General features: G+C 60.8%; 2 protein-coding genes across 2 annotated transcripts in view; both read right to left on the reverse strand.

The window, feature by feature from the left end:
* CACFD1 (calcium channel flower domain containing 1) overlaps positions 1-5,233 on the reverse strand; it is a 10,641-nt gene extending 5,408 nt beyond the window's left edge. The window contains exons 1-3 of the mRNA XM_039255161.1: positions 5,034-5,233; positions 2,106-2,178; positions 824-949 (exon numbers count right to left, since the gene is read on the reverse strand). Of these exons, the coding sequence (XP_039111092.1) occupies positions 824-949; positions 2,106-2,178; positions 5,034-5,154 (320 nt within the window). The 5' untranslated portion in view covers positions 5,155-5,233. The remainder of the gene's footprint in view (positions 1-823; positions 950-2,105; positions 2,179-5,033) is intronic.
* Positions 5,234-5,624: 391 nt separating this feature from the next.
* Positions 5,625-22,815, reverse strand: part of ADAMTS13 (ADAM metallopeptidase with thrombospondin type 1 motif 13) — a 31,934-nt gene continuing 14,743 nt past the window's right edge. The window contains exons 17-32 of the mRNA XM_039255163.1: positions 22,421-22,541; positions 21,710-21,790; positions 20,593-20,774; positions 18,853-18,988; positions 18,643-18,772; positions 16,622-16,805; positions 15,911-16,031; positions 13,435-13,564; positions 13,139-13,318; positions 12,320-12,502; positions 9,734-9,938; positions 8,805-9,096; positions 8,124-8,270; positions 7,624-7,800; positions 6,420-6,595; positions 5,625-6,106 (exon numbers count right to left, since the gene is read on the reverse strand). Coding sequence (XP_039111094.1) covers positions 5,921-6,106; positions 6,420-6,595; positions 7,624-7,800; positions 8,124-8,270; positions 8,805-9,096; positions 9,734-9,938; positions 12,320-12,502; positions 13,139-13,318; positions 13,435-13,564; positions 15,911-16,031; positions 16,622-16,805; positions 18,643-18,772; positions 18,853-18,988; positions 20,593-20,774; positions 21,710-21,790; positions 22,421-22,541 — 2,631 coding nt within the window. The 3' untranslated portion in view covers positions 5,625-5,920. The remainder of the gene's footprint in view (positions 6,107-6,419; positions 6,596-7,623; positions 7,801-8,123; positions 8,271-8,804; positions 9,097-9,733; positions 9,939-12,319; positions 12,503-13,138; positions 13,319-13,434; positions 13,565-15,910; positions 16,032-16,621; positions 16,806-18,642; positions 18,773-18,852; positions 18,989-20,592; positions 20,775-21,709; positions 21,791-22,420; positions 22,542-22,815) is intronic.

Here is a 22,815-nt window from a genome sequence, read left to right on the forward strand (position 1 = left end):
GGGGGGGGGGGGGAAGGCAGAGAGAGAGAGAAAGAGAGAGAGAGAGAGAGAGAGAGAATCCCAAGCAGGCTCCGTGCTGTCAACACAGAGCCTGATGTCGGGCTCAAACTCACAAAACCATGAGATCATGACCTGAGCCGAAATCAATAGCAGGAATCTTAACTGACTGAGCCCCCCAGGGACCCCAAGATCACCGCATTTATTTCTAAAGATCACCTAAATCATAGCAACCACTGCCGTCGCTGTCAGAAGCTGCAAAGGGCCTCCTATGCACCAGCACTGTTCTAGAAGCTTCTGTGTATTAGACACACCCTGAAATTCATTCAACCTCATGACTCAGCCGGACAGTGCTACATACCGAATCTGTTGTCAGAACTAGGAAAATCAAAGGGGAGCACTCTGGCCGGTTAATATTTTCTGTTCTGCAACCTGCCTGCATGTCAGGGCATCCGGATGGACCGCTCTAGAAAGGCTGCACGGAAGTACATCACTGGGCCCCACCAGAGTCGCTTTAACAACTCCCGAATGATGGGCCAAAGGTCCGGGCACTGCTCACTTTTCTCCATCACCCGCGGGGCTGCAGGGCACTCGTCGTCCGGCTGTGGGCTCACTCCCTCAGGCGCAGCGTCCCTGGGTCACGCACTGAACCCATCGCCGGAGGGCTGTGCACAAAGCTGTCGTGGCCTCCGCCTCCCCGAGACCCCCCCTCGCTCCGGCCACTAGCCATCTCCTGCCCTTCAGGTCCCTGAGCTTTGGGAACCGGAGTGGGCGGGGGGGGGGAGGGTTATGCCCCGCGCCATCCAGCCCTGCCCGGGCCCCTCACCCGCAGTAGAAGACAGCCTTCTGCCAGGAGCGCAGCCGGTCCACCTTCTCCGCCACCGTGTTGGCAAAGTCGATGAACTGGCAGCAGAAGGGCGCCTCGCAGAGCAGCAGGATGAAGGCGTTCATGCTGGAGGGCAGGGAGAGAGGGCGGCGGGCTGACCGGCTGGGGGTGGGGGACCCCAATGCCCACCGGAGTGCTGCTGCCCCTCCCCCGCCATCTCCCTCTTGGCGCCTCTGCTCAACCCGCCCCCCACCCGAAGACCAGGCTGTTCCCTTCACCCCTTCTGTCTCAGAAGGAAGAAGGCAGCCCCCCTGCCCCGCAGCTGGAAGCATTTAGGAGGAGTTCCTCCTCACTGGGCGCTTTGCAGAGAGCCGGCGGCCACTCGGCCACCAGCTGAACCGCCACCGTCACCGACATCGCTGTCAGCGCTGGGCAAGCTGTGTCCCCAGCAGCGGCTCCACTGTCAGGACAGGACGGCCAGGAGGGGGTCAGTGGGTCCACAACAGTCACTGAGGGCTGAGCTCTGGGGCGCCCCACAGGGAGAGGGGAGCTGAGCAGGCCCCTCTGTGTAGTACCCTGCCCCTCCTTCCCGCTGGGGACAGCTAAGCCACGGGGACAGGCTGAGGGGGTCTGCTCCAGTCTTTGCTCTCTGCGGCTGGGTCACAGTCACAGACACCGGGCCCTCAAAGAAAGCCTGCGTCCACCCCAAGCCTCAGAAGAGAGTGCCCTCATTACCCACTCGTGACAAAAACCCAGGCTGAGGTGCCCCACGAGCCCAGAGCAGGGACTCTGCACAACTCAAGTACCCTGGACCCCCACCCTTCCAACAGGATCAGTCCCCTCTTCCCGCCCCCACTTCCAACAGGATCAGCCCCTCCCCCAACAGCAGGCACGCAGGGAGCTCATCTGGGGCCTTCCGCCCCCTGGTCCCGCACCAGCTCTAACCTGCCCTGTCTGTGGCTTGCCCACCTCCGGCCTGGGGCCCCTGAGCCCAGCACCCGCCTCTGATCCCACCAGACGCTAAGCCTCCAACTTGGTCTTTGAGCAGCCCTGATGGCCCCCAAGCTCCCACAGGCCAGGCCCGTGGCAGTGGACACAGCGCCTGCAGGGTCTCACTCAGCGGACACGCAGGAGACATTTGTGACCGCGGCCCTAAACCTACTAAAGTCCTGGGTGAGCGTCCCCCTGGCCCGGCCCTGCTGAGAATCAGGACGAGCAAACACGGCAGGGTGTGAGGGAGGTGACGACCTGCGTGGCGACCAGAAGTCACGGGGCTACTCACATCATCCACACGCCAGCCGCGATGTTCAGGGGGTGGATGGTGACGCAGTTGAAGAGGCCAGAGATGGCACAGGCTTGAAAGCAGACAAGGGCAGGAATTAGCAGGGAGACGGGACAGACCCCTTCTGCCGCCCAGCACTCACCTCCCCCCACAGCACTCTGCCGTCTGACACACGCGAGGCCACTGTCAGTGCCCCACGTCGTGGGTGAAGACCAGACTGGGAGAGGTGAGGCGGCGAGGCAAGGGTGCAGCTGGCTGTGAGGACCCCTCGCCCTCTCTCCAGTCCAGGGCTCGGAGGGCCGGCCTCCGCACCCCAGCTGTACTGAGACCCACCGCAAGGTATCGGGCATGAAAAGAGAGGAGGTTCTCAAGGGCTCGGGCCCAGGCAGGCGCCACCACTCACAGGGCCGCCCACGCAAGGCCTCTGTCGCCAAGAACGTGGCTTGGGTTTCGGCTGGGACAAGGGCGGCCCCTCTTGGAACAGAAATGCGCACCGGGAAGACCTGGGTCACGATCCCAGCTGCGATGTGCACACCAGCCGAGGAGGCCTGGGGGGTTCTTGTCACTTTTTTAGACCTGTTTTGTCCCCTGCACACAGGCAAATGCCACAGCCCGGCCCGGCCACCTCTGAAACACCAGGCCCTGGAAGTGGCTTCTCCGTGACTGTGGAGCCTCGCCCAGCTCCCGGCTGCCCCCAAGTGCAAGGTGCGCCACCCTCCCCTCCGCTTCTCCCTACAGCTGGCAGCCGGGCTTCCCCCAGCCATTGGCCAGGCACTGGCTCCCAGCTGGCAGCGAGCCCCTGCCCAGGGCCACAGCTGGGGTGGGGCGGGAAGCTGGGCCCTCAGGCAACTTAGCAACAGGTTCATTAAACTTGCAGCAGCTCGAAGGCACCTGATCCCGACTGGGCCTGGAATTCTGCTGTTTTCCCAGGTAACCCTATGCAGGCCGCAGGGGGTGGCACAGGACGCAGCCAGATGAAGTGAGCCCAGACCGCAGGGGGACTGCCCTGGCTTGGCCTCAAGGTCTCCTAGAGCGACAGAGCTACTTTCTATCTACTGGCGGCACTCAGCCTGGACACGTCACATAAGCCTCCAGGCAGCAAGGTTCCCTGGAGCCACAGACCACAGATGTGAGTGCGTGCCAGCCGACAATACTGCTCCTGCCTGGCTCTCAGCTGTGCCTCGTCTCCCCCAGCAGCCTGCCCGCCGCCCCTGCCGGGTCAGTATTTCTCCTCCAGCTCTGGAGGTGGTGGGCTCCAATAGCCCACCTTAGGGGAGGACCAGGTTTCAACCCAGAAAGAAGGCTCCAGCCAGGAGTCCTTTCACCATCAGCCTGGAGGGTGGCTCACCCCTTGGAGCTCCCGATGTTCTTGCTAAAGTGACCAGCCGGAAACACAGCCCTTATTTAAATTCCTGTTTCATCCCTAAAAGTTTTTTAAAGATTTTATTTTTACGTAATCTCTACACCCAAAGTGGGGCTTGAACTCACAACTCTGAGATCAAGAGTCGCACACTCTGCTGACTAAGCCAGCTAGGCTCCCCTCATCCCTAAAACTCTTGTGTGCCTTGCACCTCGCCCTGCGATATCCTATTTGGCATCTGCAAACAATCACCTCATCTCCCTCCCAGTATCCAGGTGAAACCCACATTTCAGGGCGAGGAAACAAGTTTCTCCTGACATTTCTTCTGTAGTAGCCCCAACACCGTGAACTCCTGGGGCGGCCCAGTTACCCTACTTTGAGGAGGACGGGAGACCAGGGTTAACCAGGGAGTCAGCAGGGCTGCTGAATCCAAGACAGAGGGAGGGTGGGGGCCCAGAAGCCACAGACAGAACCTTTCCTTTCTCCACCGCTGAGCCCGTCACTCCCTACAGGACCCCCACTCTGGTCTGCAAGGAAAACAGCTAACCACACTTGAGAGGATCCCATCTGAGGCCTGACCTCGAGCCACCCGTCTCTCCTACAAAGTCAAAAAGCATGCTTTGCTCTGATGGCAGTGGCAGGGATTCAGGGGCCTTTTTGGGGTCTGTGGAAGGGCCTGTCCCATCGTCACCTCTGGATAAGGGCGTGCCCTGTCTGAACAGTACACCTCTAACCCTGCGCCCCTGACCTTCCTCCCAGCATCCAGCCACCTGGAACGGCTGTGGGACAGGAAGGGGACCCTGAGCACTGTTCCCTCCAGCAGTCTTGATCAGGGTCTGCCGAGCCCCAGCCCTCTGTGCCAGGCGGGCACTGTCCAAACCCACTCCAGCGATTCCCAAAGTCGAGGACCAGACGCGGATTTGCCTTTGGAAGACCTGCCACATGAGCTTCATTTCACTCCTGCAAGAGGGCTACCTTCCTAGCCATGTGGGGGGGGGGGGGGGGGGGGGGGTGCTAAAAGAGCCTGGCTTCCGTGCGACTTGAGGTCAAGATGCAGGTCTAGGGTGGCGCTGGGTGGGGGCGGGGGGGACCCGAGGAGGGGAGACGAGCGGTGGCCGGGGCAGAGCTGGCAGTAGAGGGAACGCACTGGCCTCCGAATGGACAGTGAGGACCCAGATGCTCGCTGCCCGGCCCTCCCTCGGAGACTACTGGTGCCCGGGCACCACCCGCCCCACGTTTAAACAGTCTTGGCCCAAAGGTTAAGAAGACCTCCGCCCCCCTCTACGTCAACAGATGAGGCTGCCTCCGGGACGGGCCGTGCGGGAACTCTCTCGGCAGCCCGGGGGCAGTGACTCACGTTCCCTCCAGGAACGTCCCCAGCGCCGCCAGCCCAGCCGCGGGCCGCGGGGCCGGTAACCATAGCAACCGCCAGGGCGTCCGCTCCGCGCGCGCCCCGCAGACCCCCGCCCCACCACCCCTCCCCGCGGGGGCGCGCCGGAGGGGGCGGGGCCGGACACGCATGCGCGGTGGGCGGCGGGGCCGACCCCTCCCCCGGGCCGGGTACTCACAGACGGCCCCCAGCACTCCCGACAGGCGACACAGCCAGCGGTACCACCACGTCATGCCCTCCTCCTGCGCGGGCGGCGCGGAGCTGACGGACGCTGTCGACGTCCCGCCCGAGCCGCTCATGGTGCCGCTGTCTGGCGCAGCCCGCCGCCCTCACAAAGGGCTCCGGAGCCGGCCGCGTCGGCCCGGCGCGCTGCCTTGTGGGAGAGGCGGCCGCTCATTAGCATAGGGGGCGGGGCTCGCAGGACGGTGGAGTGGTGCGCCGAGGGTCTCGCGCTGATTAGCATAGGGGGCGGGGCCTGGCGGCCCCGGCCCTCCCCCGGCGGTCAGATCCTCCCACGTGGACTAGCACAGGGGCGGGGCCCGGCAGAGAATTAACAGGCGCGCCAGCGTGGGGGCTCCTTCTTGACCCCTCGCTCCCTCCCTCGTCCCTCTTCCCTGGGCGGAGAAGAGGAAGACCACCCGGGGTGGCGTGGGGCTTGCTCAGCTCAGGACTGGGCCTAGAGCCCTACCGCTGCCAGGGAATCCCGGCAATGCCGTGCGGTGGGTTTCCAAGCCAGACTGGACAGGTGTGTGAAGAAAAACGCTACTCAGCCTGCACATTCCGTTTATTGGTACGGGGGGACTGGAGACTGCCTTTCGAGAAAGTTCAGAACCTGCCTCCCACTGCCTAGCCTTTTGCATGTTGGAGGAGGCCCTAAAGGAGATACTTGTGATTGGACGGAATTCAAATTGGAAAGCACTTAGAGACCAGAATCAACCCTCTGGGGCTCGCCAGGCGCCTAACAGGTGCTCATGAATGTCAAATTCCTTCCTTTCCCTTCCAGGACCTGGAAGAGGCATCCCACTGTGCGCACAGGTCACTGGAGGTTTGTGCTTGGAGAGGAAGCTAGGGTACGGCCCAGCCAGGCTCCTGCACTCTAGATCGGAGGGTCCAGTACAGGCCCCTCAGGCTCGCGCCCGCCTCCATGAAGCCCTGGCTAAACTCCATCTCAGCCTGGCTTCCCTCGGACTCCCAGTAGAGTGCCTGCTGCCCACGGAATGTCATCCTCTTCAGGCTGTGGATGTCCCGGATCTGAGGGGAAAGAGGCAGCCCCAGAGGGCCGGCCAAAAATGGTAGCTAGCATTTATGGTGCCTTTAATATACAAGGGATCATACACTCAGGGTCACACACTTAATCCTCACACAACAAGCCTGTCAGGAAGACACTACTATTCTACCCAGGAAACAGGTTCAGAGAAGTTGTACTACTTCCCAAGGACACACAGAGTGTGAGAGATGGGTTCAGAGCCCAGGTCTGTCTGATTCCAGAAGCCATCCCCAGGGACAGCTGTCTAGACTCATAGCAAAAGTCAGCCCATTCCTGTCACCATCATGGTAGCCTTACCAAGATGTAGCTGGCATCAGTTCCTGTGCCCATGCTGGTGGCCAGGGCATGGATGGCAATCCGGGCCCATGGAGCCACATTGATGAAGATGCGGCAGCCCCCCAGGTTCCTCCCATCTGGACTCATCGAGGGGCTCACGATTTCACCCCAGGGTCCAAAGAGCTGCGTGTCACACTCTGCAGAGGGGAGCAGGTGGATGGGCTGGGTGTGGACAGCAGCCCCTGGAAAGTCCACTAACGCCAAAGGCCAGGGCAGCTCACAGCCGGGGAGCAGTGAAGGGGGGGGGGCAATATGGCGTTGTGGTCACGCCCAGGTCTCCACCAGAGGAACCCTCACCGAACACCACCTCTACCACTGTCTGCTGTGTGACCCTAAGTGAAGGCTTTAAGTGCACTGAGCTTCAGCTCCTTCCTCTGCAAAGTGAAAGTAACAATAGCACATGCTGCCAGAACAGTTTGTAGGAGGATTTGTAGGAGGCACACGTGCAAAAAGCTTAACACTGAACCTGTCGCAAAAGCCATTGCCATTAGGAGCCCATGGGACCCTGCGTGCCTGGGCCCCTGGTGAGGCAAGAGCCCATGTGCAGGAGGCCAGGAAGAATGGAGCCTGAGAAGGGGCAGTCAGCCCTTGAGCACTCAATGCCTGTGCTCAGGCACCAGCAAGCTACTCACTGAGGGGCGGGAGGCGGGGGAAATCTCTGTAGAGGTGAAGCCTGGGGGGCCAGAAGCCTCTGGAGCTGGCTAGGGAAGCCACCTTCAGCCAGCTTGGGCTATTGGGAGAGTGCAAGTCCCCTGAGGCCTCCAGGAGGGCTACTGGAAGACACTAATGGGGCCATGGGATGCTATCCTTTACCTGTGTGTGTGCGCGCGCGCGCACTCACACGTGCGAGCACGCGTGCACACACCAGCTCTGTGGGGGCCGCGCAGAGTACGCTGCACGGGAACAGGGCTGGGGGAAAGCTCTCACAGAGGACCTTGAAGGGTCTTGAAGGACATGAGTGCCGGGGCAGGGGGCCAAGGTGGCGACCCACACCCACCCATTGTCGCCGCAGGGGCCCAGCGAGGAAGGGATGCAGCACACATCTCAGGACCTCGTCCTGGCGCGGGAAGCTGGTGGTGCCCCCCTCCATGTCAGTCAGCAGCCCCATCGGCAGCAGAGACCGCCCAGCCACCCCACAGGGGTGCAGGGGGAGGCTCTGCCATACCTCTGTGGGAGGTCCCCAGGGCAGGCTGGCTCCAGTACCGCAGTGAAACGCCACCTTCCAGCCGCACGCGGCGCTGCCTCACCACAAGTGTGTTGGTTTTGGGGCTGAAAGTCATGCCCGCCAGTTTCCCGCACATCTTCCTCCATGTGAGCCTGCCCCAAAGCAGCAACATGTCCCCTAGGAAGTGGCAGTGCGGTGAGGGTCCAGCAACCCCTGCTCCGGGTGGGCAGCACAGCAGCCCTGGCATAGACTGAGCTGAGGTCGGGTCCCAACCCTCCCACTTGTGGCTCTGTGGCTCTAAGTCACTGGACACAGCCTCCGTTTCCTCATCTGTAGAAGGGGGACAATCCCACAGCACTCTCGAGGTGGCCATGATGATTATTGGGGGCGGGGGGATGCATGTGGCACGTCCTACCGGGAACCAGGCAGGCTGGAGTCCTGCTCACCAGTGCCCAGAGGACCCACGCCAAGACCAGAGGTGCACACGGCCCTAGACGTACCAGCACTGCAGTTGAGGGAACTCTCGAGGACTTGAAGGGTCACCACCTCACCCAGGGGCCGCCCGATGGCCACTGCACAGTCAGCCTGCCCTGCGCCTCGCATGTCAATGGTTCCCGTTGGCTCAAGGAGCTGCTGGCCACAGATGCCTGGAAAGGAGGCGGGAGCACAGGAGAACAGAGCTTCAGGGCGGGGGGTTCCCCGCAGGCGGCCCTGGGGGGCTTTCCATGCTGGGTAGGAGCCTGGGAGGCGGGGTGGCTGACATCCTCTTAGGCCCAGCTGGAAGCATTCTTAGATCAGGGACGCGGCTGCATGGATCCAGTCGTCACCATCCAGGGCACAGAGCCACTTCCTCCCATGGGAGGGAGGCGGTGTGGACAGTAGCACATGGCCTTGGGTCCCACAGACCTGGGCCCGATTCTGGGAAACTTCATGTTCATGATAACGCAAGTGAGCTTGTGCTCAGCGGGCAGAAGCAAAGCGGAAGGGAGAGGGCCAGCCTGGGGCCCCACCTCCCAAGCCCACGCTTTCAGCCCCGCGGCACCCAAGTGCTGCTTTGCAGGACAATCCCCGGAGGTCCCCACAAGGAACCAGTCCCAGCTCTCGCAGGTGGAGATGCCTCTGCCCACCCCTCCCGCAGCCAGCCAGATAGATGCCCAGACAGGAAGGTTCAAGAACATAACTGGACTCAGCGGTGCTTTCCTGGGGCCCAGGTAGAAGCCCCTGAAGCGGGGGCGCTGGGGAGGGGAGGTGGGCCTGGGGCTGGGGCTGCTCCGGAGAAGCACCAGCAGTGACTTCCTCGTGGGGCGCAGGGCTGGGGGTCCCCTGCCCAGCACAGGGCCCGGCCCAGCAGCCACGCACCGTGGCTGGCTTGGGCAAGTGCTGGCAGAAGCTGGCTGGCACCGGCGCCTGGGCCCAGGGTCCAAGGCAGGTGTCATGCCGGCGCTGGGTGCCATCCCCACAGGAGACAGAGCACTGCCAGGAGACAAGAGAGAGGTTGAGGCTGACCTTGCCAGAGGGCGTCGAGGGCAGTGGTGACCACTGGCCAGGCACAATCTGATCTCATCTTTGCACAGCCCAGACGGCGAGCCCATGCCTCCATTCCACAGGTGAGGAGACTGAGGCTCAGAGAGGTTACCTTGCTCGGTCACTGCACCAGCACCCACCCTGCCCTCCCGGCCTGCACTGCCCTCGTCTGAGCTCTCATTTCCACCGGGAGCCGATGCGCAGAGTCCTCGTGGCCAATGCAGGCGGTGGCTGTCTGCCTTGCCTCCACTCCCCGTCCCCACCATGAGCTGGCTCCTCCAGCGGGACACCTAGGCCTATTTACTGATGCCTTTCCACTACCTTGCGAGGTGATGGTACGAGAAAGGCAAAAATGAAGAACTGAGTTACTTTCCGCTTCGTGTCCTGGTGTCTCCAGGACTCGGTCCAGACCTGCCCCTCAGGTCTCCAGGCCTTGCTATGTCTTCTTTCTCTTCGTGCCCCAACTACTTCCTCCCACCCACTCGCCCCCTTCCTTTCAGGGGATCACAATGAATCAAAGCCCGCAGGGTCCCCGTGTGTGAGGACCCCAGCCAATGCATGCCCCAGGGCCCGCTGCCCCGCTCACCTCTGTCCAGGTGCTGACATGCCACCGGTAGGTGCAGTCGGCAGTGACGCAGGGAATGCTGGTCTGTGGCCGCACCAAAGCCGCACAGGCTGCCCCGTCCACCTCGAGGTCCTGGCCTTGGTTGAACTGCACGCAGACCACGGAGCGCGTGGCAGTGCCAAGGCCACAGCTGGCTGAGCACGGGCCAAGGGACACGATTTTCCACCTGCAAGAACAAAAGACCCCAGGGTGCGGCTCTGAGCCCGGGGAGGGTGGGGCCTTCCCAGTGAAGGGCTCAAGGATCCTCAGTTATCCAAGTAATGGGGACCATGGTGGAAAGATGCCCCCAGATAAGGGAGAACAAATCTCAACATTGGTCGGTCCTGCCCGTGTTGATCTGTAATTACCCTCAGCACCGCCTTGGCACCACTGACATTTGGGGCCGACGGTTCTGTCGGATGCAGCGTAGGAAGTTCAACAGCACCCCGGACTCCACCTACTCACTAGATGCCAGTAGCAACCCCCTTCCCTAGTCATGGCACTGAAAATGTGTCTAGACATCTGATTCGAAGGGGCACGTGCACCCCAATGTTTACAGCAGCGCTATCAACAATAGCCCAAGTATGGAAAGAGCCCAAGTATCTGTCGACAGATGAATAGATAAAGAAGATGTGGTTAATATACACAATGGAGTATTACTCGTCGATGACAAAGAATGAAATCTTGCCATTTGCAACAACATGAATGGAGCTGGAGTGTATTACGCTAAGCGAAATAAGTCAGACGGAAAAAGACAAATATCATAGGACTCCACTCATCTGTGGAATTTGAGAAACTTAACAGATGAACTTAGGGGAAGGGAAGCAAAAATAAGATAGAAACAGAGAAGGAGGCAAACCATAAGAGACTCTTAAATACAGCGAACAAACTGAGGGTTGATGGGGGTGGGAGACTGGGGATGTGGGGAAAATGGGTGATGGCCATTGAGGAGGCCACTTGTTGGGATGAGCACTGGGTGTGGAATGTAAGAAATGAATCACGGGAACTTACTCTGGACTACACTGTATGTTAGCTAGCTTGAGAATAAAAAAAAAAAAAAAAAAAAAGAACCAAGGCAGGGCTCCTGGGGGCTCAGCTGGTTAAGCGTCTGACTCTTGGTCTCTGCTCAAGTCAAGTTTTCACGGCTCATGAGTTCGTTTGAGCCCCTTGTCAGGCTCCAAGATGACTGCACAGGGCCTGCTTGGAATTCTCTCTCTCCCTCTCTCTCTCTGCCCCTCCCCTGCTTGTGCTCTTTCTCTCTCTCTCTCTCTCTCTGTCAAAATAAGTAAAGAAAAGCTTAAAAAGAAAGAAATAGAATGAAAATAAAATGTCTCTAGACATTACCATATGCCCATTGGGAGGCGGAATCACCCCTGGTTGAGAAACAGACAGAGAAACAGAAAAATAAAGTGCTAGGGAGCAGCACTTGTATAAAGAAGCAGCACATTCTATAAAGAAGAATGAGGCAGAGCCGAGAGTCATGGGGTGGGCTGGGTGTGCCACTCTGAAGTGGTGCTCAGGGAGGACTCCCGCCCCTCTGCTGCGGTGCTTTGAGCAGAGCCTGGACGAAAGGATATCCAGAGGAGACCCGTGCTGGCGGCGGGAAGGGGCCCCAGCAGCCCTGAGGAGCACCTGTTCTAGGATATCAAGGAGGATGTGGCTCCAGCGACAGCTGGGGAACAGCCAGTGCTCGCGGGTGTGTGAAATGGCCATGGAAGTCCCAGATAGGTTCCCACACAAATGACGGGGCTGCTCAGCCAAGGGATTTTAGCTCCAGCCAAGAGACACCGGTGTGGGGGGTAAATGGACCTTAAGGCTACAGTACTTAAAACAATCTGATGCGGGATCGCAAAGATTAGAAGCTGGTAGAAAGCCCCATGGATCCCATCACGCACAAGGGTCTAGAACGTGATAAAGATGCCGCCCGGGGGAAATCCAGGGGGTGATTCGGAGAAATAAAGTGTGCTCCCGACTTTGCAACAGACCCCAAAGAAATCGCAGGTGAGCTAAGGGTTAAGTGAAATCATTCTTATCTGTAACGGCGGGCGTATTTCTTTAAAGCCAAGGAGACGGACAGGAAGGAAACAGGGCTATAGAGCGCATCTGTTAGATCAGTGGGACACGGCGTCTGTTCTGGGCGACACAGGAAAGCAGTTCACTAGTAAAAACGCAAAGCTACAAAGAAGCAGAGGTGCAAGCAGGGCGAACAAACAAGGTCACTGTCGTACCTTCCCCGTCAGGCTCCGACCCCACCTCCGACCCCACCTCCGGACCTCGCTGGCCGGGGCTACTCCGGCCCGTGCCCTGCCAGGACCAGCCTCGGACTCCGCTTCAACGCTGCCCCCTCCCGGAGAAGCCCCCCACCCTCCCCACACCCACGCCCCACGGGCACGCCGCTTGCGTTTTGTGGGACCACCGCCTCGGACGCCTAGTGCAGCCTGCCGGCCGGCCTGCCTCCCAAGCACCGTCTCCTGCGCCAGAGCCGCCCTTTGAGCCCCACGCGACCGGCCCCGCGTCCACACACTCCGGGACCTCGGGCGGCTTGCTGGACACCTTGGGGCCGCTGACCTGGGCGGGCAGGGCTCCGGATTGCACGTCTCCTGCTGCTCCGGGCGAGGCAGCCCCTGGCACTGGGTATCCGGCAAGATCTCCTCGTCCTGGTCCTCCCCGTGGGCCCGTGCGCAATACGGGATCCTCCGCACAACCCCTCCTCCACAGCTCACGCTGCAGGCTGCCAGCCTGTACCGCCACCTGGGGCAAACGGGAGTCAGAGGGGACCCAGAGAAGCAGGCCCCACTTCCCCAGACCGGGAAGGGCCTGGCGAGGTCCCTTCTCCGAGGGTCACCTTTACACCTCCACCCAGAGGCTGGGCCCAGTGGACAGAAAACAGGCAGAAGAGCCCATTTTACAGAATGGAAAGCAAAGGGCAAACCGATGTGTTCAAAGGACAGTGGGGGAGAGGCAGGGCACCCAAGGGGGCCCGCAAAGATGTCTGTCTCCAGCAGGAATCCCAGCACTGCCAATCTCCCTTCCCGCTGCGTGTGCCGCATCACACCAGCACCACCTGTCAAACTCTGTCTCCCATCCCCCAACCCCCGCCCCCGGTGTCCCTTCCAGGAAGGCAGGGATGCTTCTCTGTCCTGCTCCCTGCTGGGCCCCTGCCCCCAGAGCAGCACCTGAGCACAGCAGGTGCTCAGTAAAGAACAAGCGATGACAAATGAGCCGTCAGCCATGTTCACGGCATCCCAGATCCCGTGCGACACCACGAGCTCCAAACCCCCCAGCCTTCCGGGACCCCAGTGTGACCCGCTCCTGCGGGTGAGGACACCCAGGCTCAGGAGCTTACTGGAAGGCGATGACACCACGTCTCCTTGAGAAGTGGCCCACCTGGCAGGGCAGGGCTCCGGACTGCAGACCTCGACGGGGCGGGGCCTGGGCAGCGGCCAGCATTTGGAGTGAGGCAGGGGGACTAGGCGGCCACGGTCCAGCCTCACGCAGCGAACAGCCAATGGCAGCCGCCCCCCTCCGCACGTCACCGGGCACGGCGCCAGGGCTCGGGTCTCCCACCTGCAGTAAGAGGCCAGCGCTCCGTAGGAGGCTAAGGCTAAGGTTCCTTCCTCCCTGGGGGACCCCGGCTGCTGCCCCCACGCCCTCCACCCCACATGGTCTCCACCCCCACTCACCAAGCCGGGCATGGGGCAGCCTGGCAGACCTCCTGTCGGCTCCCAGGCTTGCTTCCCAGATCACACAGCTCTTCCCGGACAGGGGTCCCCAGGACAGAGTCCACGCACACGAAATGCAGCTCCTTCAGGCCTGCAGGGAGGAAGCAGGGGCCGAGCCCCCAGAGGGGGATTCGACAAGAACTCCGGGTGCCCAGCCCTCTGGAGACTCAAGCAGACAAGGCCTACGTGGTGCCAGTCTTGACTCTGCCACTTACCAGCCGGTCAAGTCACTTGTCCACGTAACTTAACCTCTCTGAGCCTCGGGCTTTTCATCTGCCTAACAAGCAGGGGTATTTATAAAAATTCTTACATTTAAAAAACATTTTGTTAATGTCTTAACCGTTTCTGAGGGAGAGAGAGAGAAGTGTGAGCAGGGGAGGGTCAGAGAGAGAAGGAGACACAGAATCTGAAACGGGCTCCAGGCTCTGAGCTGCCAGCACAGAGCCCGACGCAGGGCTCAAACCCACGGACTGTGAGATTATGACCTGAGCCGAAGTCGGACACCCAACTGACTGAGCCACCCAGGCAACCCTATAAAAAAATTTTTTAACGTTTATTTTTTTGAAGGAAAGAGAGAGACAGAGCATGAGCGGAGAGGGGGGCAGAGAGAGAGAGGGAGACAGAATCTGAAGCAGGCTCCAGGCTCTGAGCTGCTAGCACAGAGCCTCACCCCCCTCCCCCGCCATATGGGGCTCGAACTCATGAGATCATGACCTGAGCTGAAATCAAGAGTAGGACACTGAACTGACTGCACCACCCAGGCACCCTGCTGAAGATTTTTAAAGTGGAGACACAAAGTGCCTGGCATGTGGTAGGTACAGAATTGCTAAATGAGAATCTCTTGTGTTTCTGATTAATGATGTTATTAGGGCTGTTTCCTTGAATCGCCCCTGTAGGAGTATCAGTAAAAGAAATCTCTGCGGGCACCTGGGTGGCTCAGTCGGTTAAGCGTCCAACTTCAGCTCAGGTCATGATCTCACAGTCTGTGGGTTCAAGCCCTGCGTTGGGCTCTGTGCTGATAGCTCGGAGCCTGGAGCTGCTTCAGATTCTGTGTGTCTCTCTCTACTCCTCCCCTACTCATATTCTCTCTGCCTCTCAAAAATAAACAGACATTAAAAAAAAAAGAAAAGAAATCTCTGGCTTTGGGGGTTTTTTTTAACTTTAAAAAAATATTTATTTTTGGTAGACAGAGAAAACACAAGCAGGAGAGAAGAGAGAGAGAGAGGGAGACACAGAATCAGAAGCAGGCTCCAGGCTCCGAGCTGTCAGCACAGAGCCTGACGTGGGGCTCGAACCCACAGACCATGAGATCATGACCTGAGCTGAAGTCAGAGGCTTAACTGACTGAGCCACCCAGGTGCCCCTCTGGTCTTGGTTCTAAAGGTGCTCAAGTTTCACGGAGCAAGTGGTTAGGGTTTTGGTTTAAGAACACAGCATATCTTGGGGCACCTGGGTGGCTTAGTCGGTTGAGCGTTCGACTTTCGCTTAGGTCATGATCTCGCGGTTCGTGGGTTCGAGCCCCGCGTCGGGCTCTGTGCTGACTGCCAGCTCAGAGCCCGGAGCTTGTTTCAGTCTGTGACTCCCTCTCTCTCTGACCCTCCCCTGCTCACACTGTCTCTCTCTCTCTCTCTCTCCTAGAAATAAATAAAAACATTAAAAAAAAATTTTTTTAAGTATACAACAAATTAACTTCTGATTAGAACAAAAGACCTTANATCTCGCGGTTCGTGGGTTCGAGCCCCGCGTCGGGCTCTGTGCTGACTGCCAGCTCAGAGCCTGGAGCCTATTTCAGAGTCTGTGTCTCCCTCTCTCTCTGACCCTCCCCTGCTCACGCTGTCTCTCTCTCTCTCTCCTGGAAATAGATTTAAAAAAAAAAAAAAGAACACAGCATATCTTAGAATTTTGTTCCTCTGGCTTAGCTGCCAGGAAGCTCAGAGCTAAGTTTGGGGCCCTTCTCTCGTTGCTTTTCCAGACCTTCAGAAATATAGTTGGGTGCCAGCGTTGCTGGGTTTTATCATCTTTTCCTATCTTTGAGCCAATCAATGAACACGTTTAAATGGCTAGCTGCACTTTGTCCCAGTCTCCTTGTGTATTACGTCATGTTTTCCTGTAGTCTGGATTCTCCGTAAGCCACCCAAATGCTTTTAGAACTAGGCAAAATGCAGGGGCGCCTGGCTGGCTCCGTTGGTTAAGCATACGACTTCGGCTCAGATCATGGTCTCATGGTTCGTAGGTTCAAGCCCCACGTCGGGCTCTGTGCTGACAGCTCGGAGCCTGGAGCTGCTTCAGATTCTGTGTCTCCCTCTCTCTCTACCCCTCCCCTGCTCACACTCTGTCTCTGTCTCTGTCTCAAAAAACATTAAAAAAAAAAAAAAAAAAAAAGAACTAGGCAAAATGAAGGCAGGTAAGAGTTAGCTAATAAGCCCTGGGGCCTCACCTCGACTGCAGGAGACAGAGCACGGCCCCGCCACGGGAGTCCACACGTGTGCGGCTTGGGCCCCCGGCCTGGCACGGCCCGTAGTGGGTGTGGGCTCCTCCCCCGGAGACTGGGGGTCTGGCTGCAGAGGACAGATGACGAGCTGCTGGGTCTGGGTTTCACCCCTCTTGATCCCTGGGTCCCTGGGCTCCAGCCACGCCAGTCTCTTCAGGAGCGAGCCTCTCCCTGCCGCCCCTTTCCGGGGAGACTTGCTCAGGGCTGTCAGGGCTGCCAGAGGCTGCCTTCAGCCCACTACCCGCCTCGGGCTCTGCACCAGTGTGAGCAGTCGCCAGATGGCAGGGCTGGGCCGGGGGCTTGGGAGCCAGGTTTGCGGGTGCCCTTGACCCTGCAGCCCCCACCGGTCTGGAGGGGACAGGCCTGGCCAGTACCCTTGTCTGAAAGCAACGCCCCTCAGCCAGGGCCCCTGGATGCAGGCAGGAGTGTTTCTTTGGGCCACAGGGACCTGGCAGCTTTCTAACAGGGTCTGGGGCTTCAGTGGGCATCCCAGCTGCAGGGGGGGCATCCCAGCACCCCCCAGCACCCCCCAAGCTTGCCCTCTGTCCTGCGCACAGCAGGGCTGCGGAGGGACAATCACACTGGCCAGGGGGCCGATGGTCACTGGTGCTCCCCGTTCTCTGGCCAGACAAGCACGGTCGTGCCCGGGACACTCACGGGGCCCTGTGGCGGAGGACATGTCGCAGCCACACACGGCCCGAGGGTGGGCGGCTTCTCGTCTGTGGAGCAGGGCCTGGCTGCGGCCTGCGCCTCCGGGCCACCTGCCCCGAGCCCACACGTCCCATTCTGCAGAGCCAGGTCTCCTGCACACGCTGACGAGCACGCGTCTGACACCTGGTGTCTGAGGAGGGGGCAGGACACACATCAGCCCCTGCCCGCGCCACTGGGCAGTAGGTACGGCCCAGCCCCTGGGGCAGGAGGCAGTGACCCCGCACCCCAGGATCTAAGAGCTCAGAGAGGCGCCCTGCAACGAAGCAAACCCCGGAGGCCTCTCCCCGACTGTGGGCGTCGGCAGTGACACAGGCCCTGGGCCTCTGCCTTCCAGAGAGGACCGTGGGCCTCCGTGCCCCTAACAGTATCACTGCCGCCACAGTCGCATCCCCCGGGGCGGGGATGGCCGCTGCGTTCCGCGTGTGCGCGGACCCTGACAGGTGGCGTCTGCCCGCAGCGCCGTGTTGAGGAGGATTCGGAGGCAGGAGGAGGCCTCATGGGACAGGGAGGGGATGCCTCTGTCTGCCGTGGATGGGAGGGGGAAAGGAGCCCAAGCCACACGTGGGCCACCAGTGACCTCGGCCGACAAGTAACAAACTGGGGCCCAGAGAGGGAAGGGGCCTGCCCTGGTCACCCAGACAGCGTTCGGCACATCAGAATAAGCCACTGTCAGGGGCGCCCGGGTGGCTCAGTCGGTTAAGCGTCCAGACTTCGGCTCAGGTCATGACCTCACGGTTCGTGGGTTCAAGCCCCACGTCGGGCTCTGTGCTGACAGCTCGGAGCCTGGAGCCTGCCTCAGATTCTGTGTCTCCCTCTCTCTCTGCCCCTCCCCCACACATACTCTGTCTCTCAAGAATGAATAAACGTTAAAAAAAAGAAAAAGAAGAAACCACTGTCGGCTTGGACGCTGAAGGGATGGGGGAGGGGCAGCGTGGAGACAATGATAACAGTGACAAAGTGACACCTATCGCTTTACATTTGTGGCTTCATCACTTGGTCCTCACAGCCCCTCCATGGGCAGGGACCTAGGGGTCCAGAGAGGGAAATGACCAGCCCAGGGTCTCTGGGATAGTGGTTCTGAAGCTGGCCACTCCGGGCCTCCCCTGCCTCTGCCTCTGTCTCTGCCTCAGGAGGGTGGGGCCCAGCCAGAGTCCTGGGGAAGAGGGGGCTCCGGGAGGGTAGGCTCAGCTCAGGGACAGGCCCTGCCAGGCACACTGCGCCCCCGCCTCCCCGCCTCCCCTGCGGGGCAAGGCTGGGAGCCACAGCTGTGCAGCACTGCCTGCTGAGCGCCGGGCGGGGGCAACGTCCTCAGGGGGCTGCCCTGGGCCCCCATGCCCTGCCCCCCACCCCCCCCCCCGGCCTCCCCTGCAGGAGGCACAGCACGCGCAGAAGTCTCCAGCCGCCCAGCTCAGGAGGGGAGGACCAGGAGAGACAGACAAGGCAGATCTGTCCACCCACCTCGCCTCCCTGCTCTGGGCCGGGCCCCAGGTCCCTGCGGACGCCTGGGTTCCTCCTAGGTGCAGCCAGCCCAGCCTGCCGGCCCTCCAGATGTCCCGGACCCGCACCCGGGCCTCAGGACACCAGCCTGGCACCCAACAGGGACAGCCTGGTCACTGATGTCATGCTCCTGCCAACTGCGCATGCCAGGTACTTCCCACCATACCCCCGGAACCCCACCCCCTCCCTCCCAGGGAGGACGCCCACCTCCACCTTGCAGTGAGCTTGACGCGGGCGCACGCTGCCCCCAGACGATGTGCCGTGGTATGGGTCACCCACAGGTTGACACTGTCACCCGCATTTGCCCAAATCTCAGTGTCCTCACCTGCAGAATGGGGGCATCGACACACCTCCCAGGGCCGTAAAGGGACTGAACAAGAACACGCCTGGCAGTGGCCTCACCGAGCCCGTGCTACGGGGCCCCTGTGGCAAGAGCCCAGAGGCCACAGCTGAGCACAGACAGCACTCACTGTGGGGGGCAGGGCCTGAGGGCGCAGGACTCTGGCCACGCTGCCGGCCGCTGGCTCCCTTCGCACCGGGCGGCCTCCACCCACTCATTCCTGGCCTGGTCCAGACAGCCGTAGGTCACCCAGCGCCGCCCTGGCAGGGAAGGGAGAGGCTGGGCCACCTCACTGCAGGGGGCGAACCATGTTTCAGGGGGGCCCTGCCCCAGGCCTCACCTGTCCCACAGCTCACCGAGCAGGAGCCCCGCGTGGCGGCCCATGCCCAGACCTGTGGCTGCTTCGGCTGGAAGTAGGTGAAGGTGATGTCTGGGTGCACGAGGTCACCATACTCCTCCCCGTAGCGCCTGTAAACCTGCGTGAGACAGACAGGGGCCAGGCTGGAGGGCAGAGCCTGGCGGCCCCCGAGGGTCTAGCGCCTGTCCCCACAATGCCTCATCTGGCCACACAGCACCGGCCTCTTGTCTGTTAAAATGGGGAATCCCTGGGCCCCCCCTGGCGAGTCCTGATTTGGCGGCTCTCAGAGGAGCCCAGGAATCTATTTTTACACCCACCGCAAAGGATGCAGACAGGGCTGCTGGGCTGCCGGCATCTGGAACCACATTCCTGGGGGTAAGGCGGGGGGTAAACCGGGCTGCACGAGGAGGCAGGGAAGGAGTGAACTGCTTACCAGGCGGCTCCCTCCAGCCTGGCTTGGACTCTGGGGGAGCTCCTGCTGTATCCCCCAGCTTTGGGGGCAGAGGTGGGGCTGCTAAACCAAACTCAAGGGCCCCCAAGGCTTGGACCCCTTCCCGAGGGTTCTCGGGGCAATTTCAACATATGTTAGTTTCTATCCACCCCTCCAAGCGCCTTCCTGAGCAAGGCACACAGGGGGCCCTGTGCAGAGGGGGATGAGCCCAAAGCCCATGCCCCCATGTACCCTCTGTCCCCAGAAATGATGAGGGCCAACATCCACTCAGTACCAGCGACTGCCACCCATGCTGCCGGAAACATACATCCCCTAACCCTGGGAGGCAGGATGGCAGCCTCCTGCCCATTCTACAGAAGACTTAGGCACAGAGCAGTGGCATACACAGCCGTTTGAGGCAGAGCCAGGACGAGAAACTAGCATCCTCTGTGGAGGATGGCGTGGTTTGGGGGAACATTCAGCTTGTCCCACAACTTCTGGGGGGCCTCACTTTCCCTCGATCGGGATGAGGCATGCCCATCTGGCACTTTCAAGATTCAAGCCGGCAAGCCCTTCCGTGGCAATGGCCACCCTTCAGGACATATGCATGGGCACCAGGCGCTCTGCTACACGCTTAGTGCACCTTCTCTTTAAAAAATGAATCTTCACCAAACTTCATAACATAGGTATGCTTAGCCCCATTTTATGGATGGGGAAACTGAGGCTCAGAGAAGTTAATCCCTTTGCCCAAGCTCTTGGAGAGGCGGGATTCAAACTCTAGTCTGCCAGAGTTCCTGGGCCTGGACCCTTGACCTCTGGGTCACCTCATTTTCAGCTCCTGGGCTGACACTGCTCCGCGAGGGACAATCCCACAGTGGGTCTCTAGTCAGGGAATCGCCAACTGTCTTGCTCCCCATGCCCTCCTTGGGTCACGTCCGACACAGGCCAGATCCCCACTGCACTCTGCACAGAGCCCCCTCTGCACCCTCCCTCCCCACCCTCCAAGTGCCGGCGGCGGGGGGGAGCCCCCACTCCTCTCATGGCCAGCGAGGCCCCTGGAGATCTGTCCTGCCTCCTTGCCTGGGGGGGGGTCCCCTTCCCTCATCCCTCCTAATTACCCTTTGTTACTCCCTGCCTGGCCCGGCAGCGCCAGCTCATCTCTGACCTCAGCAGCACAGCCCGCTCCTGGGGAAGCCCCCGACCCCTGCACGCCCACTCTCAGACCGCCAGGGACCCTGTGGGCCGACTGCTGAGACAGCAGGAGGAAGTCCCGCTGACCCCCCCCCCATCACCTGGATCTCCATGTCTTCCTGGGTGGGTCCCTGGATGCGGACCTCCTCCAGGTGAGGCAGCCGGTCCTTCGTGAGGCTCACTCTGTACTCGACCCGGCTGTCCTCCAGGAGGGAGGGGTAGGTGGTGCTGGGAGAGATGGTCGAGTTCCCGGCCACGACGTAGCGCCCTCGGATCCGCACCGCTGGGGGGGAGGGGGTCAGGCTGTCAGCAGGGGGAGTGCCACCCCACCCCTGTGGTAGGTGGGCGCCAGCCCTCACAGAAGAGGTCCTGGTGTAAGGAATGGGGTGGTGGCGACCACGGGACGTGATCTCCGCTGCCACATCTGTAGCCCTCCTCCCCAGGGCCCCTGCCTTCCCTGGGGAGCCCCTCTGCCTGGCGCCGCGGTGGGTCAGGCGGTCTCTGGAGCCAGCAAGGCGCCGCCCCCCAAGTGTGCACAGGCATCTCACCACAGACGGTGTCCCCACGGGGCGCCTGGGGGGCTCAGCTGGTTGAGTATCCAGCTCTTGACTTCGGCTCAGGTCAGGATCTCACAGTTGGTGAATTGGAGCCGAGTCAGGCTCTGTGCTGACAGCTCAGAGCCCGGAGCCTGCCTGGGATTCTCTCTCTCTCCCCCGCCTCCCCCCCAATCTCCCACCAAGTGTGCTCACATGAGGTCTACAGGCAGCTTCAGGGGCCCTAGGACCCCAAAGCGCCCCCTCTCCACATTCAAAGGACAGGTGTAGACGCCCTCGAAACCAAGAACCACTGCGGCATATTGAGTAGTAACGCGATTGGCCCGAAGACAGGTGTGGCTTTGCCCTGGGCCTCGAGGAAGGAGCTTGCGTCACACCTGATAGCAGGACCCTGTTTAAGGTGCCTTAAACAGAGCCCTTCCAGAGTCCGCCCTAGGCATCCCTCGCTCTGGCTTATTGTCTCCTTCCCCTGTGATAAGCGGTAACCGTGGGTATAAAAGCTCTCAAAGTCCTAGGGGTCCTCATAGCGGCATATCCACCATGGTGGCGGTTAGGGAACCCCCTGAGCTTGTAGCCAGCGTCCAAAGTGAGGGCATCCGGGGGTCTGTGCCTCGCCGTCGGCAGCCTGGCTCACTCTGGATGGCTGCCCCCCCGCCCAGCTCACCCAAGTGTGTGAAGAGAGGTCTCCGGTTGGTGATGTATATGCTGGTCAGGTTGCGGGTAACTGTCAAGAACGTGACGTATTCTAGAAGGAAGCAGGGGGGCGTGGGGGGGTCCCCAGGTCACTTACAGCGCAATCAAAGGGAGGAAATTCGAGATATGCAGGAAAAAGAGCCTCAGCACCAAAAGCTGCCAGTACAACGGGGCTGCCTCAGGCAGTAGAGAGCCCCCTGGCACTGGGGGGCCGATCAGAGCCCGGCTGGCCGGCCACCTTCCAGGGCGCTGCCCCGGCCAGGACTAGGGACTCAATCCAAGGTTCTGGGCCCGGCCACATGCCAAGGCCACAGGGAGGTGGGACCCAACTTCCCCGCTGACCCTCTAGGCGCCCACTTTGCAAACGACTTGACCTCTTTTATAAACAGATCACAGCCAAGGCTCCCAAGTATCACATCCCTTCTGATGGGAACCCTCCGACTGCCCGGTGTCCGGGTTTTATCTGCCTCACAGCTACCGTGAGCAATCGTTCCCCAAACGCCACTGCCTCCGGCGGCGGCCTCATCAAATTCCGAGCTGCCTGGGGAGGCTGGCGAAGGGGAGGGCGGGGGCTGAGGCCCGCAAGGAGGGGCCAGGGCTCACTGCCAAGGCTCTGAGTGGCAGGGGTCCCTTGCGGGCTGGGGGGAGGAGCCCGGCCACCCACCCCTGGGGAAGCCCGTACCTCTGGCCCTTCCGGCCGTGAAAGAGCCGTTGCGGGGGCTGCACGTGCTATTGTTCCCTCCACACACCTGGCACGCATCTCGCACCTGCTGGGAGTCCATCCTGCCGTCACAGCCGAACGTCTGTGCAAAGAGCAGGGGCACGTGACACCCATGACTGCCCACCAACCCCACTGCTCCGGGGCGCTGGGGGCCACACCACCAACCGGAGGCATTTTGCAGCCTCTGCCGTCCATGCAGGAAGCAGACACGAAGGGGTCCCCCACGGTCTCAGCGGAGCTCTGAACCCCCAGCTGACTCTGCAGTCAGCTCAGCGCCCTGGACCTGGCCCCACCCCAGCATCTGGCTTCTGGCCTGACTGGCCGCAGGGCCACGGCAGATGGGAGGGCACCTCCGC

The sequence above is a fragment of the Hyaena hyaena genome, unplaced genomic scaffold (genome assembly GCF_003009895.1).
Source record: "Hyaena hyaena isolate Hyena2069 unplaced genomic scaffold, ASM300989v1 scaffold_511, whole genome shotgun sequence".
NCBI classification, from domain to species: Eukaryota; Metazoa; Chordata; class Mammalia; order Carnivora; family Hyaenidae; genus Hyaena; species Hyaena hyaena.